This window comes from Thermobia domestica, chromosome 8 (genome assembly GCF_964235325.1).
Source record: "Thermobia domestica chromosome 8, izTheDome1.hap1.1, whole genome shotgun sequence".
Classification (NCBI taxonomy): domain Eukaryota; kingdom Metazoa; phylum Arthropoda; class Insecta; order Zygentoma; family Lepismatidae; genus Thermobia; species Thermobia domestica.
Window position 1 is genome coordinate 21272529 of NC_137461.1, and position 19003 is coordinate 21291531.

Consider the following 19003-nt stretch of genomic DNA (forward strand, 5'->3'; position numbering starts at 1 on the left):
GTAGAAATTCTCTTGAAAAATGTTTCTTCTTGCCTTTGAAAGGCGGAGAGAACGAGTAAGCATTTCCAGTTAGAATTGGTAGTAATGTTATTTGGAGCATAGGTATGGTGGCTCTTTCTTTTTTCCAGTAAACGTTGAGCCTACTGTTTTGAATAAGAATGAAATGTTGCGAATTGTCAGATAACTCTTACAATAAGATTAGCGAATAATAGTGTATATCAATCGATATACTTAATTGAGGTTAATGAAATTACATGCTTAAGGATAAATCGTTATGTGCAGTTCTCGAAAAAAAAATAAACAAAACTAGTTTTTTTTTTTTTTTAATGGCGCTAACAATATCATTCGTGACTAAATTAAAGTCGTTTAAAAACACGTCACTTGATTTAGTCTATACATCCCCCATCAAACCTTTTATTATGAAATTAGCATTATTGTTAATCAAATATAACCTAAAATTATTATTATAAAGTTAAATTTTAAATACTTTTCAGTTAATATTTTCAGAGTTGTGCGTATTTCTTGTAAGTCACCAAAATATTGGCATTTATTTATTTATGTGGAATCTTGTTCCTGAGTAAATAAATTCAATGAACACTTTTGGCTATACCGTTTATTGAACAAAGAAACCAAAGCTCACGTACTTAGCAGAAATTAACAAGTTATTTGAGTATTATGAAGAAAGGTTTAATTTGGTAGTAATAAGGACGCTACCAGGGAGGCGTTCTTGCAATTTCGAGTGAAAATTTAAAAGTTCTCCTCTGTCGGAACGAGCGTTAGAGAGGGGAGTGCCATTCTTCCTTGAAAAGCTCGTTTATATTCTTTGTCTTCTAAACAGTTCCACATATTTCAAATTCTACATTGGCATCAGGACCATCCATAGTGAGGTTTAGAAAAAAAAAACGATCAAAACAACGCCTACATGACATGCAACCGGTCTTGCATTGATGTATGTTTGTGTTGCATATCACCTAGGAATAAGATGCTTTCATAAAATTCACTATTTTCTCGGAATGTCTGAACAACTTTAGCACATCGATATATCATTGCATAACCTTCTAGAAGTTTTCACGCCCCCCCCCCCAAAAAAAGTTCCCTAACAAACACGGGAAACTCGTTCGCTCCAACTATGACTTTTCAAAACTTAACATTACACTGAAGATAGCTGGCTACATGGGTAGGCTTAAAATGTGAGTTATAATCCTAAACAACGTGAATTACATTAAACAAACTCAGAGAATCTGGATATAGAGAGTTCTCACCTTCAGAATAGTACGTCGAAAAGACTGACTTTGGAGGTTTGCAAGTGCGTGGGAGTCATTTGCTTTTTCCAGCTTTTGCTTTTTTTTTTTTTCTTTGTTTTCAGAGCGTATTTCGAAAGATGAAGAAAATACTGAGAAGGCCATTTTGAAGTCTGTGCTCACATCACACTTAATATCCTCAAAGAGACTCGCACTATCCCATGCTTGCATTCACTCAAGATCAGGCTCGCAACCCTCAAGGGGCTTACTAAAGGCTTTGGCTTCATAGTCTTCAATGGGACTCGTGCTCAGCGCGTAGTAACCTTATTGGGTCTCACGCTTGTTGGACTTCGAGAGCTCGTGACTTTGGACATCTCTGATAGGCAGTGTCCAGAGGAACATATTAGGATTTAGATATCCACTCCAGTGGCGTACGCTAGGAGGTTTAGAGTTTTAACCAGCCTTTTCCTGAAGATATTACAGCAAATTTTACCATATTCAGATACCTGAAACGATGTGAACTTGGGAGCTTCAATCCCCCCTTCACCTTGATAAATTTTGCTGATTCAGTTAAATTATTTTCAGATCTAATAATTATACTTAAAAATAATAATGACCCTCCCCTCTGGTATTCTAGGTGTGGCCTTGACTAAGTAGATCAGTATGTTTGTCTTTGTTGATGTTGAGACTATAATAAAGATTTCATACTCCATAATAAATGTACAGTTCGAAAACTTAGTAATTGTTGTTCTTTTTTGTTTCAGGCGAGGAGCCGAAGGATTACCAAACATTTTCATCGACCGTCCCTGCCAGCAATGAGTTGCCACCACTCAGCATCAGCAGCGTCAGTCCACCCCACCTCGCCACGAACGGAGCGTCACCGCCGGTTCGGCCACTCCCCTCGCCTCCACCAAGACATCCACCATCCCCAAGACCACCTACCCACCACGAATTCCGCTCCGAAAGGTACCACACGATTCCTCTGGAAGAAAACCCACTCTACAAGCGAGCGGTTCCTAACCATATTACCCGTGTCGATGATATTCAGGACTTGAAGCGACGGGCTGGGTAAGTTCAGCTTAATTGACCAAATATAATTTACTTTTTTTTTTTTTAATAAGTCAAGATGCAAATATAGGTGTGTAATATGTAGGTATGCGTCTTCGACCCGGAAGACCGGGTTCGATTCTCGGAGGAAGCTCACGTGATTTGGATTTCATTAATTTATAGGTCCTCGTGTCGTGTAGCCTCGGTACTGAAAGGAATGCTAAACTTCAGTCCAACCAACAATCAAGCAAATGCACGTGTAGATCCATTTTACATTGAAAAGAGTAATACGTATTGGGAAAGGAATTACAGAAGAATTTGACCAGGGCAAGAATGCCTGCAAAGAAATTAAGAGAAATTTAGTTGGAATCTCAGAGAAATTCCAAAGATTGTGTAAAAAATGTTTAATTTATACAACAATATATTTTTAAAATCATGGTTATCCCTAGTGTTTGATAAGAAGGGCAGAAGGTTGTAGGTCAGAACCACGAAGGAAGTTAAAATATAGTTGATGCTTTTGGGAGGAAGTGAGTGAATTTAGAGGGCTGTGTCATGTAATCAAGGAGGAATAGGTACCCCGTGAACTGGGACTTTCCATTTCCGGGTTTAGACCAAAAAAAAAAAAAAAAGCAATAATAATTATTTCCTGTTACTTAGAACAATCCTCAATTTAGATACCAATATTCACGTAATGGAGGGGGAAGGTGGATATATGAACGAACCACTTGAGTGTTCGAGTAGTCTCAGTCGAAGGATTCAAACGTAGGGCCTCTCGATTGCGAACTTTTCAGCCATACATGGTGATTCATATGAATTTGCAAAGAATCTTATTGGTAGATCGTATGTTTTCAGTGTTCCTGTTGGCATTACATACAGGACATGACTCTGATTTATTATTATTATTATTATTATTATTATTATTATTATTATTATTATTATTTATTCCACTTATATAGGGGTCCTGCTTTTAGACTTTTGTGGATACGGATCAGGTAAGAAATATTGATTAAAGAAAAAGTACTGATTCATATACCTTACATGGAGAAGTGTCAGAAGAAAAGAAAGATGTTCTGTCACAAAACAATTTAGAGCAGTGTTCCTCAGTGTGGGTCGCGGGCCGTTTCTTTGGTGGGTCGCGAGAAGTTTTTCCTTTTAATTGTGAAAATGTTATTTTGATGCAGAAACATATGTTGTAAAGTAAGCGTCATTCAGAAAATTAAAATTGAAAGCGTTTCTTAATGGCGTGAAGAGTAAGTGGTTACTCACAACCCTGCCCTGCTGCAGTCAGTAGAGATGCTGGGTTAAGATGGAAAGAGAATGGGTGAGTCAAAATCTGTCACGGGGTAGGGCATTGCTTTGAAAATAGTGTTAGCTCTGTGTTGCCTTTATATGGAAAAATTAGAAATATGATTTACAAAATTTAATTGGTTTGAAATACCACCATAAAAGTAGGTGGGCCACAAAGTACTTTTTTAATATTTAATGTGGGTCGCGGTAACAAGTTTGAGAACCACTGATTTAGAGTATATCTTTTTAAATGCTTCCGTGAGTTCTGACGGTAATTGAAGCGAGTAACAAATATGAAAGTATCAGTTGTATAATCAACGATACTAAATCAAGTTATGTAGTTATAGAATATAGCCTTATTTCCTTTTTAAAGTTCTCAGCGTAAAGCTTAGAGAAAGAAAACGAAACTACAGTACAAATCATAACTCTCAGGTGGAGATTTACGAGTAGAATAACATTATATAAACACTCATTATAGGAAATCATAAACCTGTGTAATGAGCATGGGCCTGAAAACTCTATACTTCAGAAAATAATAAATATTACTTTTGTGTGTCAAGATGTTGCGTTAAATATTAAAATCAGCCTTTTAAAAAATCGATTATAAAAAAGCTATATAAAGTAATAATTGAACGACAAAATGACAGCAACATTGTATTTTATATATTTATTATTATTTGGAATCGCCTGTCTTATTATTTTCTGTAGAATCGAGATGATAAGCGCAGATCAGTACATGGTTTTAAATGAATACGTGAGCATGGATTCTGTACTCTGAAGTTAGTTTTTTGTTATAAACTATTATTTCTAAGCTTTCCATTGAAACCTAACAAAAGATACTTCATATTAAACTTAGCAGATATTAACACGAAATAAACTTACTTGAATACCAGATGTGGCGAATATTTTTTTCGTCATGACATACTATAGTGACACTATAAAACGTGAATTATGAAGACTACATATTTTTGGAACGTATTTATATAATGAAGTTGTATTAGTTAAAGCAATAAAAAAAAAACAGCGTTTATATTTTGATGTAACTAAATTGAGTAAAATAAATAAAAGTTAACAGGGGAATTATACAGTATATTCATTTTTATTATTATTATGTCCCAGGTCAGGCACTCGGGAAGTCCACAACAAACTGGAAAAGAACCGGAGGGCTCACTTGAAGGAGTGTTTTGAACTCCTGAAGAAACAATTGCCTGCTCAAGACGAAAAGAAATCGTCCAATCTCAGTATACTACACAGTGCGCTGCGGTACATTCAGGTAAGTAGTATTGTGGTTATCATTACTATTATTATGAATTTTCAGCGTTTACACTCGCACTTAATGTGGTCAATAGAACATAAAGTGTGGTTGTGACTTCGGAGTTTTTTATTATTATTATTTTATTTTTTTTTTTATTTCGAAGTATTCTGGCTAAGGCAGGTCCATTTACCAAACGTAGCTATTTAGGCCAGTAAGCCAATGGACTAAGAGCAGGGATGTAATGGAGGGTATACGCGGGGATACGGCGTATACCCACCTCTAATTTTTGGAAACTATCGTATAGCCACCTAAAATTAAGGAAGTACGCGGGTGTACGTTACATTCGATCCATAATGTACTCATTTCATTGGAACAAACAACTGCTTTTCATGTACTGTATTTCAAAACAAAAATCTCACTAAACAGCTCGTCGTTAGGCTGTTGTCGCGAATGATGCCTAATTCTTTTAAAATGTTTGTATTTTCAGGGTGTGGGAATCGTTTTTTCCGAGAATCCTTTCTATAATGCATACAACACTCTGAACCTGCAGTAGTTTTCCCTCAAGATGTCAGATGCGCTGTCCCGATCTTCTGAAGGTTGACCTCTGATATTATTATATAAAGTCATGCTGTTTCCAAATGTTTATTTTGGAAACTCTTAGAAACTCTTGTTTCTAAAGATCAGTGGGAAATAGAGTTGAGTATGAGAAGGGCGAGGAGTAGGGTCTATATTCATGTGGTGACATTGAAGTTATTCTGTTTTGGCACAGCAATGATCACAGTTTCCACGCCCTCTTTGATCCAAATTCAAAGTCTGCCGATTGGATACAATTTGAGCGAGGCAATATGGAATGAAACTTGCTTCTTGCTAATCGCGGAAGGTCCGAAAAAATGTGATCTTTATTTCAGTTCGAGGGTTAAGAGGAAATCAAATGAATATATTTGCGACAAGAAATCGTTGACCTCCACAAAAATAACAAAATATGAGACCTATCGTCGGTCTAGTTTGAAGCATTCAAGGTCGTTCCCAATACTATTTACTACAACAGAGAACCTTGGATTAGCATTTCTCATTTGTAACCGCAATTGGCATCAAAGAAAACGGCAATTGATTTCGATAAATACTCAGGAGCTAGTACTATTGAGCAAACACAAATAAACATTTTCTTTGTTGTTTGGGTTTCATTCAGATAAAAATATTTGAAGAAAATTTGCTAACAGGAGGAGGTAGAAAACAAAAGTCGGGAACGACTTATAACGTTTGAGCGTGTCACAGCCATCTTTGATCATTTCAGTACAACCGGCACTTCGAAAATATTTGCTTAATAGTGTTTAAACTTTCTTTGTGGGTTGACGAATTAATAGTTGCTTCGCAATTTGCAAAATATCCAAGAAGGCGTTAGAAAATTTGTTGAAAAAGAAGAGAGACAATATATTTGTAAATTTCTTTGACGAAAATGTAAAAGCGAAGACATCGAGAAGTAGCGAAGAAAAATCCAAAGAACATGTTAATTTGCCAGCTACTACTTCAGAGAAAGATGTAAGTATATTTATGTATTTCATATAAAGTATATAAGAAGCCGACACATGTGGATCTTCATCTCAACGCAAGAAGCTTCCATCACAAGTCACAACGTCTTACAGTATTAAACACTTCTATATACAGAGTAGTCTCCGTAAGTGACCAGGAAAGTTTACAAGGGGATTAAACCATTTTCGTTCGACGCTACAAGGGAACGGTTACTGCCTTACAGATATCAACATGGCCGTAAAAAGAGTTGTTACTTTCGAACACAAAATTATCACAGAAGTTAAGAATGAGATTGTCTCTCTACTACCATATTGTCTTTCATCGGCCGCAAATCTGACAAATTCAGCAGAATACTTGCCTTGCCAGATATGGTATAAGAGCTACTCATAAACCTCCAACCAACATCAGATCATTACTCAAACCAGTAAAAGGCTACCCTCAGCTGTGCACTTCTGATGTATATCGTATACCATGTGAATGTGGCAGATCATACATAGAACAAACTTTACGTACAAATAGAAGAACGATGCAAAAAACACAACACCTACATAAGACTTCAGCAACCAGAAAAGTAAGGACTGTGTCAGCTTGGACATGGAGTTGATTTTACAAATACCACCATAGTAGCCAAGTGCAGCAATTTTTGGGACAGAATAATGAAGAAAGCCATAGTTATCTCACCCGAAAAGAACAGTCTCTCAATAGAGACAATGAGTTTCAACTCAGCCCTATGAGGCCGGCTCTTTTCAGGAACAAAAAACAGACATTCAACAAAGCAGACAGGCAACATTTCTCGTAGCCACAACAATAGCCAATCAGGAGCCAGCAACAATCAGCCAGCCAAAAGCCAGCATTTCCCTTAGCAAATCATAAGCCCCCATTCATAATTCCGCCTCTAAATAGTCACCATATATACATGCCCACATCTCCGGTCTCTTCATCACAATCTCTGAAGATGAATACAATGTCTGCATTCGAAACGTCGGATGTCAATACTGTCACCTGGCTGATAGCCCGAGATTTACTAAAATTATAAAGATAGCTATGGCATCTCCGGCTTGATGACGAAGATGTCAGAGGAATAAGGCAGTTCGTTAAAGGCATTGCGAAGGAAACTACTTGCGGTCTATAAGTTAGGTACCATTCCGACACTTGCCTGGTGCGAATGAAGAAAAACATCTCTTAGGATAGCTGATCTGCAAAGGCATTTTCATATTTTCTTGACCGATTTAATATTATTTTTGGAATTTACATCAGTGTGAACGGCTCCAGTAGATACAGAATTTCACACATTAAGTTAAGGTCTCATAGATACTTGTGGATTGAATGGGGCAATGTTTAATGTAATCTTGCGTAATTTCCCGAATATCTTGAATGTAGCATTTTTTGAAAATACAAGTATGGTTTCCACTGAAATTCACCATACTGCTTCTAACATTATTAGTCTTATAACTATTAAATCTCAAAGTTCAATTTTCAGCACTTTCCCGCGATCATAACTCGGAAATTCGCTTTGAAATTGGGCGTAACAATACTAGTAATCTTTCTGCATGTTTTCGTGTCTACCTTCAACCCCAAGCAGCGCTGTAATAGTAATTATGAAACACCCTATATATATATATATATATATATATATATATATATATATATATATATGTGTGTGTGTGTGTGTGTGTGTGTGTGTGTGTGTGTGTGTAACAAAACAAGGAATGGAGCGTATACCCACCTAAAAAATTAGCATTACATCACTGACTAAGAGTGGTGCAGGAATGAAAAATTGAAATTTTTTGTGGGAATTATGATCACTATAACTTCACCTGAATTACTGGTTAGGTAGCCATTTTGAAGTATCGGTTTTTTTTTATGGCCTGTGGCCGAGAAGAAGAAAAGGGTTGTAAATATAAAAACAACGAACGCTTTTGTGAGGATGCTATAATCAAAAGCTAGCTGCTTGATTTGAATACTGTTCAGGCGACAGTTGCAGTAATTTTTCCAAAGTATGCTCGATATAAGTTACATCAAATTATAGCAAGCAAAGTGAAATTTTATATTTAAGTTTCAAATTCTAGCTTACTTTGACCTGTCTGTCTGAGAAATAATTTTCCTTTGTAGCATGCATGGTAAGAGTCTGATACTAAGAATTATTTTATATATTACGTATGCTTTTATCCCCCCCACCCCCAAATCCTGCGACTCGTCTGAAAATTGTTTACATGCTAGCGACATCTATTAGTATGTAAACTGTTATGAATTAACGTGACTGACAGACTGAGCTAGATATTTTCGCCTACATCTCTATGCAACCCGCAACTTTCAAACGTTTTGAAGTTGGCATATTGGTATTACCCACAGGTTGGTATGTTTTTGTTTTATAAACAGTATGTATGTACGTTGCTACGCTCGTCACTGTCTCAACTGTCATCATATAGTCTATGAAAATAAGATCACCACTGCTTTTTTCGCCTTGTTTTCGTAGCAGATAAGTGTGAATCATATTTATTCTTGTAATCCTTTTGTTACAAGTACTGTACCTTGTACCATCATTGGCGTGAAAGATCAAAAATGTTCCATCATGTACCCACGAGATCTTGTGAAGTGGGTAGCTTCTGTAACAGCCACCAATTCTCTTAATTACAGAGATTTTTTTTCTTTTCGTGTGTCTAATTGTACTCTTGTCGGTATGGTTTCTTTTGTTCACTCCCACGCGATGCAGTGAAAGGAAAACTTAAAAAGAGGAGGAAAAAAATTGCAACGTACTGTACAGGTCGTTGTTAGTAACCGCATGGAAGAACATACATGAGTGTGTTTCCGTGCTGCGATTACTTGAGGTCATGTCAGTGTCACGCCGTTACGTTGCTCTGCTTTACACCTCTCTTGTCATTTAACGTACAAATGGAAGAATCCAATGTACTACTATGATACTGTGCATTATTAGTCTCCGATCAGTACGGCGTAATTGTCGGTCTTTGTAATGAAGTCAGAACTATACAGCTCTTGTATACGTGCTATCCAAAACCCTAATTCTGAAGCTGTTCCTCCACTTCTCATTTACTATAGGCTAAATCTTATCTAGCAGATGGGGAGAGGGCATCCTGTCCTAATCTACTGGTTTAGTAGCCTCACTTAAATACGCTGTCTTGCTTTGGTCAAAACACACAAGACAAGAATTAAAAGGGCCGCGGTGGTTCAGTGGTAGAGCGTTCACCTTTGGTGCATGGCGTCTCTGGTTAGATCCCAGCTCGCGCCAAGCGGGCTTTGTGGTGGACAAACGCCGTGTGCGTGGACTTTCTCGGGGTTCTCCCATTTCCTCACACTCTCTTCATTCCACCATTACATTCATTCCTCATCACCGTCTTCTTTCGCCCACACGGCACAAGCGTGGGACGTAAAACTCACAGATTTCATTTTACAAGACAAGAATTGCAAAAGAACGTAAAATATTTGGCACATGTTCTATCTACAGGCACTCGTACATGGCGGGTCTAAACAAACAAATGAATCATTGTTTATGGTGATTTTTTCATGTATGTTATATTCCACAATGACGAGCCACGTTGGGCAATGACAGAAACCTGATTGAACCTAAACGAAAACTTCCCGCCCATTACAACTCCTGAAAAGCTATACTCAGGTGGTGTGTGTGGACACTGGACGACACATTGACTCCTTTCGTCTTAATTTGTCGATTTCTAGACAGAAGCTCACAGAGGAATGTTACTAGAATACATATTAAAACTATTCACATGATGCATGTGATTATAATTTTTACATTATTCAGTTTTATTGCTCTCGAAGATAATTATACTTCATACGTATTGTAGACTTCAGTCGCTGTTAAATGTATAAACAAAAAAGTAAATATTTATTTGCGTTAGCGATATGGACCGTTTTCTTAAATCCTTTGGAACATATTAGTAACTTGTGTGGTTGAATATGGTCACAGTTAAAAGTACGAATGTTTTCAGCAACGCACTATACTACCGGTACCAGTTAGCAATGAGTTTGGAAAAATAAATACCGGTAGTTAAAACTATTTGGCTGTTGTCAGACTTAAAGTGTCTTCCTTCTGTATGTCCCCGACATCGTTTGTTTATTATTATTATTATTCAAGTATTATGTATACGTTAATTGGAAATAGAATGTTAGGCTAAACTTCTTTCTGAGTATCAAGAATATAGGAGTGTGAAAAGTTATTAACCTTTAGTTTACCATTGACAGTACACTGTCAAAAGTGTACATCCGTTCGTCCCGCTGCCACTGTACTGACAGAGGCGAAAGGTCTACTTTTACCAGCGACACACCGGTTGAGAACCAACCTTTTTGGTTTCTTTCAGTATGGACTATCTCTTCATACAATAAGGCACATCATTTTAAAAAATAAGTGTGCTGTTCCTACTTTTTTCTAGCTTTTAACAGCAATAAAAATTTAGGTTTGTGATTTTTAAAAAGAATGGCTTTTAAATTTTAAAAACTCTACGTTTCACAGGATTTTATAAATGTTTCGCAGGGAATGTCATGGTGATTCAACGTATAGTACAGTCCGCATTGGAAGAAGGCGAAGAAAACTCTTCTTTTTTTTTTACCACAGCTAGGAGTGCGGGGGGGAAGAGTGAAATTGAGAAATCGTGTTTTCCTCCCTGTGTAGACTAAACATATCTCGACGGAAATAATTTATGAGCCACGAGCAGGAAGCTATGTTATCTCCAATTCGTTTTAACAAGTGGGCTATATACACAATTTGCCCTCTAACCCCCCACCCCTCACACCCACGAGCTCAAACTGCGCTGTTTGTTCCTCGTGTACAAATCCATGTGGTTCATTTTCCGGTGTGTGTGTGTGGATGGAATTCTTTTACGCAGAAGAGAGTAGAATCAAGAGTAGTAGGTTCGCTTACATTTCGAGATGGCAGCAACAAGCCTTTCCAAAGAAGAAATTCAAGAAGCCCTCTGGGAGGAGACCGACACAGAAGATGTAGATGATTTGGACGTTAGTGACAATGACGAACCAGACATCGAACCCGAGACATTGAGTGAAGACGATTCCGACAGCGACGACGAAACACGTCCAGACTACAGGCAGTGGATTCGACGGGACAGATCTAAACCTTCCCCTACACCTTTCCCTTTCACTTTGCAAGCTGGACCAAAGACCGACAGACTGACTGCATCCTCAAACCCCATTGACGCTTTTTGTCTATTTTGTGATGGTGATTTCTTCAACATGTTGTTGACAGAATCGAATAGGTATTATCAACAACATGTTGCAAGACACAAGCCATCCAAAATAGAGCCACCCATTACGCTGGAGGAACTGTATCGTTTTTTTGCTATCCACCTTAGTATGGGACACAACAGACGAGACAGGTACTCAGACTATTGGAATCGGTCCGGCATCATGTTCTCTCCTTGGTACGGCGAAAATCTTTCCAGAAATCGTTTCTTTCACATTTTACGCTTTCTTCACTTCTCTGACAATAGCAGACCACCTAACGTGAACGACCAGTCCTATGACCGCTTCTGGAAACTGAGGGACGTTTTCGAATATCTACGTGACAAATATGATAAACTGTACCAACCGACAGAAAACTTATCGCTTGACGAAGCCATGATTCTGTACAAAGGTAAAGTGATTTTCAAGCAATATATCCCGAAGAAACGCAAACGATTTGGGGTGAAACTCTACATGCTTTGTGATTCTAAGGGGTATGTTGTCGATCAGATCGTTTACCTTGGCAAAGATAAGACCAGACAGACAACAGAAATGACTTCAACACACGCATTGGTCATTGAACTGACACAGAAAGTTCAAGGAGTTGGCCATAAAATTTTTATGGACAACTTCTTTTCCTCTCCTGATCTTTTTGACGATCTTGCAACAAAGCGTACGCAATGTTGCGGGACCGTCAACAAGAACAGACGTTCGATGCCTGACGACTTCAAAGACCGCTTTTTCAAAACAACACGAGGGGACATACATGTACGGACCAGGGATGACTTATGTGCGGTTTGTTGGAGAGATAAACGAGACGTTTTTCTTCTGACAAACTTTCACAACTTTCCTGTCGACGGTAACTTCCTTGACGAACATAAAAACGCGATCAAGCCGCACATTGTTCTGGAATACAATAAACACATGGGTTACGTTGACAATGCTGACAAGATGACGAACACGTATAACGTGCGAAGACGGACAATGAAATGGACAAAGAAGGTTTTCTTCTACCTTCTTGACCAAACTATTTTAAACTCTTTCATTCTGTTACGTTTCTTTCGACCTTCCCCTGCCTTACGAGACTATAGACTACAACTGATTTACGAACTGGTGGCTCTGGGGACACCACCAGTTCCAGGACCGTCGCACATAATAAGTCGACCTCCACCTCTAAAAATACAAAGGTTGGAAGCTGCCAATTCTAAACATTGGCCCAAGAAAGTTCACGAATGCAAGGACTGTGTGGTGTGCTCCAATAGTAAAAAAAGGAAGAGATCAAATTATGTGTGCTCGGAGTGTAAGGTTCACCTGTGCGTTGATCCATGCTTCGGGGTGTACCACACGCGACAGTGACCCACGTGACCCTAAGGGACCTGAGTGCATTGTACACAAGCTGTGACCAGGCTGTTGGTAAGTACAAGTACTAACTTTCATTTATATTGCATAATTTTACTTCTTTGTCAATGTCTATAATAAAAAAAAGGCATTGGATTGTTACTGGAGATATGTGCAATGTTTCAGAAGAAATATTTATAGTGAAAATACTATTTGATTTTAAGACCTAAACCAAAAAGATTTCGCATTCGGAAGGATGTACGTACATTTTCAATACAATTCTTTACAAACAATATTGAAAAGAAGGGGGTTGGGGGTGTTTTCACCCCCAAATTTAGCATTTTTTTTAGATTTTTTTATCTTTGGCGCCCCGTGGCGCCCCCTGAGTTTCTACCAAGTATGTCAAAGGACTCAAACATTATACCAGGGACCTTCCTTAAGAATACAAAAGTGATTTCATAACTTAGTCGCATTTCGTAACGTCAGAAAAAAATGTTTTCTGGTACACTGCAATGACATAAATTTTACACATTTTTTTCGCATTTGCAAGGTGTCAGAAAATAATTTATAGAAACATTACTATTTCATTCTAAGACCTCAACCAAAAAGATTTCGCATTCGGAAGGATGTACGTACATTTTCAATGCAATTCTTTACAAACAAAATTGAAAAGAAGGGGGTTGGGGGTGTTTTCACCCCCAAATTTAGCATTTTTTTAAGATTTTTTTATCTTTGGCGCCCCGTGGCGCCCCCTGAGTTTCTACCAAGTATGTCAAAGGACTCAAACATTATACCAGGGACCTTCCTTAAGAATACAAAAGTGATTTCATAACTTAGTCGCATTTCGTAACGTCAGAAAAAAATGTTTTCTGGTACACTGCAATGACATAAATTTTACACATTTTTTTCGCATTTGCAAGGTGTCAGAAAATAATTTATAGAAACATTACTATTTCATTCTAAGACCTCAACCAAAAAGATTTCGCATTCGGAAGGATGTACGTACATTTTCAATGCAATTCTTTACAAACAAAATTGAAAAGAAGGGGGTTGGGGGTGTTTTCACCCCCAAATTTAGCATTTTTTCTAGATTTTTTTATCTTTGGCGCCCCGTGGCGCCCCCTGAGTCTCTACCAAGTATGTCAAAGGACTCAAACATTATACCAGGGACCTTCCTTATGAATACAAAAGTAATTTCATAACTTAGTCGCATTTCGTAACGTCAGAAAAAAATGTTTTCTGGTACACTGCAATGACATAAATTTTACACATTTTTTTCGCATTTGCAAGGTGTCAGAAAATAATTTATAGAAACATTACTATTTCATTCTAAGACCTCAACCAAAAAGATTTCGCATTCGGAAGGATGTACGTACATTTTCAATACAATTCTTTACAAACAAAATTGAAACGAAGGGAGTTGGGGGTGTTTTCACCCCAAATTTAGCATTTTTTCTAGATTTTTTGATCTTTGGCGCCCCGTGGCGCTGCTCGGTTTGTACCAAGTATCTCAAATGACCCCCAAAATTATAGCAGAGACCTTTGGCAACAAAATGCTTTTTACTTTATGTCTCTATACGCAATAGTAGTTATTTTAGAAGCTTTTCTTTCATACACTACAAACTGTTAAAAATCATTTAAATTTCCCGCGGTACGGAGAAGCGTACACCCTGCTGGCCGGCGGTAAAGTAAAGGTTAAAAGTAGAAAGTGCTACCATATGTCACAGTTTGCCATCTTACGTCAGAAATACATTCTGAATTTCTCTTGTAAGTTGGCAACAGTGTCAAGATACAACCTGCCGCTTAGATTTTAATGGAAGGAGGGAATCTTTCTTTTTGAGCCTCGTGAGAGCTTTCCCTTCAGGTGGGATGGGAGGGACTTCATCTCTGTGTGATTCTTTCTCCCTCCCTCCCCTCAAGCAGCCCCTCCGACGGGCATCGGACCATGACAGAATGACCGAGTGACCGCCACGCACGCCAGCACGACGGGAGTTCAACGACCCGTGTGTACTGGGTGTGACGTCATCATGCTGAACCTCTCACCCACTTGCTTTCTTCTCCCCTCCCGCCTTTTTATTTAATGTTCGTGTTCGTGAGTTGCTTGTCCATATTTTGGCAGAATGTATGTTGTATTGTCTCTTTTCTCCCTTCTTCACCTTGCAGCACCTGTAGCGGTTTTCTGCGCCAACACGGCATCCGCTTGGGGGAGGGGGTCATACATTGCGTATGGGGAAGCTGGGTTCTTTGAGGTGCATGTGGAAAGTTTTGCGTCGCTGCTTCCAGCAATCACTGAGGCTTCTTGTTCGTTTGAAATATTAAACGGAATCATACGGAAGTTTCCACTAACTGTTCCATAGTTTATGACTTTTATTTCATCAGTTGTCTCCAAAAGTCTCGTATTAGATGTTGTTACAAAACGGTGTACTAAGTTGCCATACCCGGTTTCTCTGATCTGATCTTTGGCAAGAAGAGATGGTTCTTTTTAGATTATGATGATTCTCCGGTAGTCACCGTGCCAAATCAGCTCCGTAACTGGGGAAGGGGTATAATACATAAATACATATGTGTGTGTGTGTGTGTGTGTACAAATCGGAATTGCTAATGAACGCACGCCAGATCATTTTCATGTTCAACATGTTATGCGCATCAACATAACAACTGTAAACGAAACCAATGGAAAATTTATGCATGCCTGGCTTTCCAAAGTCAAGACTCTATATATATTTCTAATAGACAGGCAATTTCAGTCCGAAGATGTTTATTTATATATTCATCTTTACTATAATGAGACGATCAGTTCCTTAGTATTTACTTTGAAGATGCATGAAATTATTGTTATATTAGTTTTCGATATATCAAATGTTATTAATGTTACAACACAGTAGTGTTTTCAGCCAGATCACAACGAATGGAGCAGTTAGTTTGTAGAACAAATAATAAATATAGGATATTTTCAAAACAAACATTGTAGTAGAATATAGGGCTATATTAAATTAACAATATGAGCTTTCGAATGCTTGTCCTGCGAAAGAAAGAACAAAAAATCAAAATATTTACAATGGAAGATTTATTGCAAGGTGCGGAAAAAAGATTAGTTCGATTGGGTATGAGGTAGTGCGACGCATACAGCGATTATTATAACGGCATATGCAGTAGCAAAACCGTTGCTTAAATGGTGTGTGACCCCTTTAGCGAGGCATGTGTTGATTGTAGCAACAGTAGTACTAGAGAGAGTTGCTGTGCCAGACAGGCATGGCTGTGCAATGTGGGTAGCTTCGCTCGTCTCTCTCTCTTTCCCCGTTCGCCCAAACACTGGAGCAGTGGTTAATTGCTTTGTTCGACCTGTTTCCTTTTGCAGGGACCCCGCTGGCAGAAAGTGGGCGGCAGTATTGATCGAGTCCGGACGACCAGGTTGTACGTTAACTTTTCGGCGGGGGAAAGGCAGACGACGACGATGAAATGCGATGTTGCCAAAACGTGAATGCATGCACTTTCCCAACCAAAATTCCTCCCCTCGAGCATTGGGTGGCATCCAATGTCAGGACAAAAACGGGATTTGGTTAGAAGAAGTGTATATTGACGCCCGTGTGCGTATATCATTGTTAGTGTACTGATTCGTTTAAATTTGGTTTTGTCTGCGTTAAGGCCAACATACACTAGCGTATTTTCAGCGCGCATTTTCGGTCCGTAAAATGATGTCGTAAATTTCGGTCCGTAAGTTGGCCCATACACCTAGCGTAAAAATAGGCGCGTAAAAGAAGAAGAATAAGAAGCGGTCATTTTTCGCTCTTCCTCTTGCCTGTTGTTTGAGCACATGGTCGTTTTCCAGTTTACTCAAGTTGCTTGAACAAGATGGATCTATCTGAGGCCATGGTTTTAAGTGCAGGTGCTATAAACATTGTGTTGTTAAGTAAAAGAATAAAAAGAAAGCATAGAAGAAACAGAAAGATTTGGACCAGGAAATGGATTTTAGAGAGAGATACTCAGGGTGCGTATCACCAGCTTCTTCAGGAATTGAGAGTGAGTGATATCAATTCATATAGAAATTTTTTGCGCATGAACGAAGATGATTTTAAAACTCTACTCGAACTTGTGAAACCAAAGATTCAGAGAAGGGATACACAAATGAGGAGGTCAATTCCAGCAGAAGAACGGCTAGCCATCACGTTGCGGTTTCTGGCTTCAGGTAAGTGTTTGAATATTTTGTAACTAATAAGATACAGAAGCTGAAAAAAGAGTGAAACAAGGACTAACATTTAAAATATCTTATCTTGACCTGAAAATGTAGATGGATAAAAAAATTAAATTATCTTGCTTTTCACAAGTAATTACTAATAATATCTAGATTATTTGTAGTATATTTTTTAAATCTTTCTTTTCCGAAGTTGGTATCTTTTCTCGTTTTTGTGTCATAAAGTCGGACTCTGGACACAATAATTGCATAAAAATAATCATGACGATTCTGTTTAATTTTCTTATTATAATTGTATAAATATTTAATTGAATTGTATACATTGTTTACAATGTTTGTATACAATAGAATATTACATTGTATACAATGTTTGAGTGCTAGTTTCATTCAAAACTACTAGTATTGTAAGACAATTTTGCTTGTTGAAGTTCAGCATCCCTTTTTAGGGATGATGCTATATGAGATTTGGGCTGACAATTTCGGGTGAAGTCTGTATTACTCATAGGCGGAGTTTGGAATTAGTTGCTGGGGGGGACCTTTTGTCTGTTGGGGGGCACGGTTAATACAAATCAGAATTGAAGGATCTTATAAGTAGCATTTTTGTTTTTGTCAAAAAGCTGGGGAGGCAATGCCCCCAAAGCTCCGCCCATGGTATTACTGTAGTGTGTTCTGTGTTTTCCGATCGGGAATCAAACTCGATATTCATTCAAGGCGAGTACGTAGCCACTAGAACAGATTGAATTCAGATTGAATATTGCAGGGAAGAGTAAAGTAAGTCAGAATAGAACTGTTGTAGTATATAGTAGGTCAGTCTATTCCAGTGGTTCTCAAAGTGGGGTACGCGGACCCTGAGGGTCCGTGGGATGTAGCCAGGGGGTCCGCGATGCCTAAAAATTAAAACATGCTATAATAAAATGGAACTCACAGCTATTATGCAAGAAGTATTCTTTTCAGTTACTAAAAAGCAAGCAATTAGAAATTATACTTTCGTTTGTAAATTTAAATATTTTCCTACTTTACTAAATTTCTGCCATGTGAATATGAAGAGTGTCTATAAATGCATTGCAACATTTGATGTCTTTCCCTACCATTTACTTAAGTGAACAGACCTTCTGTGCTGCTTGCAGTATTAGAGCCTGAAAGCGAAATCATCTTAATGTGGAATCGTATCTAAGATTGATGGTGAAAAAACTAATTCCGGATTTCAGCGCACTTAGGAAAAACAGAAAAAATTTAATTTCTCATACTAGTGACCCCACATTTGAGAACATTGTTTATCAAGTGAATTTCCTTTAAAGAAAAAAAAAAGTACATTGATTTTCAGTCTTAAAAGTTACTGTATTTTCAATTGAAATTTCGTTCACTAGGAAACAATCACATAACTCTAGAATAAGTCACTTATTGCAACATTTTTCTTGATCTTTCTCTTGTTAGTGGTAATTCTAATCAGTATAGTTTTTAATACTATGTAAGATTTCAGATAGCATTGCAAGGAGGTCCGCGGATCACTTTCCGAATCCACAGGGGGTCCGCGTTATCGGAAAGTTTGAGAACCACTGGTCTATTCTGTTGCTTTTCTGTTTTTCGTTCTGTTTCGACATAATAAAATCCATATTTTACACTTCGTGGAATGGAAACAAGAAGAATAAAATTCTTACTATTATAATTCAATTAGAACGTAGTAAAATTAAATAATGATATTAAGTTCTTGATTTAATAATTATTCACTTACAATAAAATTCATATTTTCTTCCCCCAGGTGATTCATATGAAAGTTTGAAGTTTCTGTACCGTGTTCCTGCACAAACAATTGGTAAAATCGTACCTGAAACATGCCAGGCAATCTTTGAAGTACTTCAAGATGATTTTTTGCGGGTATGTATTATTAGGCATTCGATGCTATTC

The 19003-nt window shown here is 37.9% G+C and overlaps 1 protein-coding gene across 8 annotated transcripts in view; it reads left to right on the forward strand.

Annotated features, from left to right (window-relative positions):
- LOC145692764 (uncharacterized) overlaps positions 1-19003 on the forward strand; it is a 473880-nt gene that overhangs the window by 414547 nt on the left and 40330 nt on the right. For all 8 annotated transcript variants that reach the window (XM_081768217.1, XM_081768218.1, XM_081768219.1 and 5 more), the window contains 2 exons: positions 2006-2309; positions 4695-4848. In XM_081768217.1, coding sequence (XP_081624343.1) covers positions 2006-2309; positions 4695-4848 — 458 coding nt within the window. The remainder of the gene's footprint in view (positions 1-2005; positions 2310-4694; positions 4849-19003) is intronic.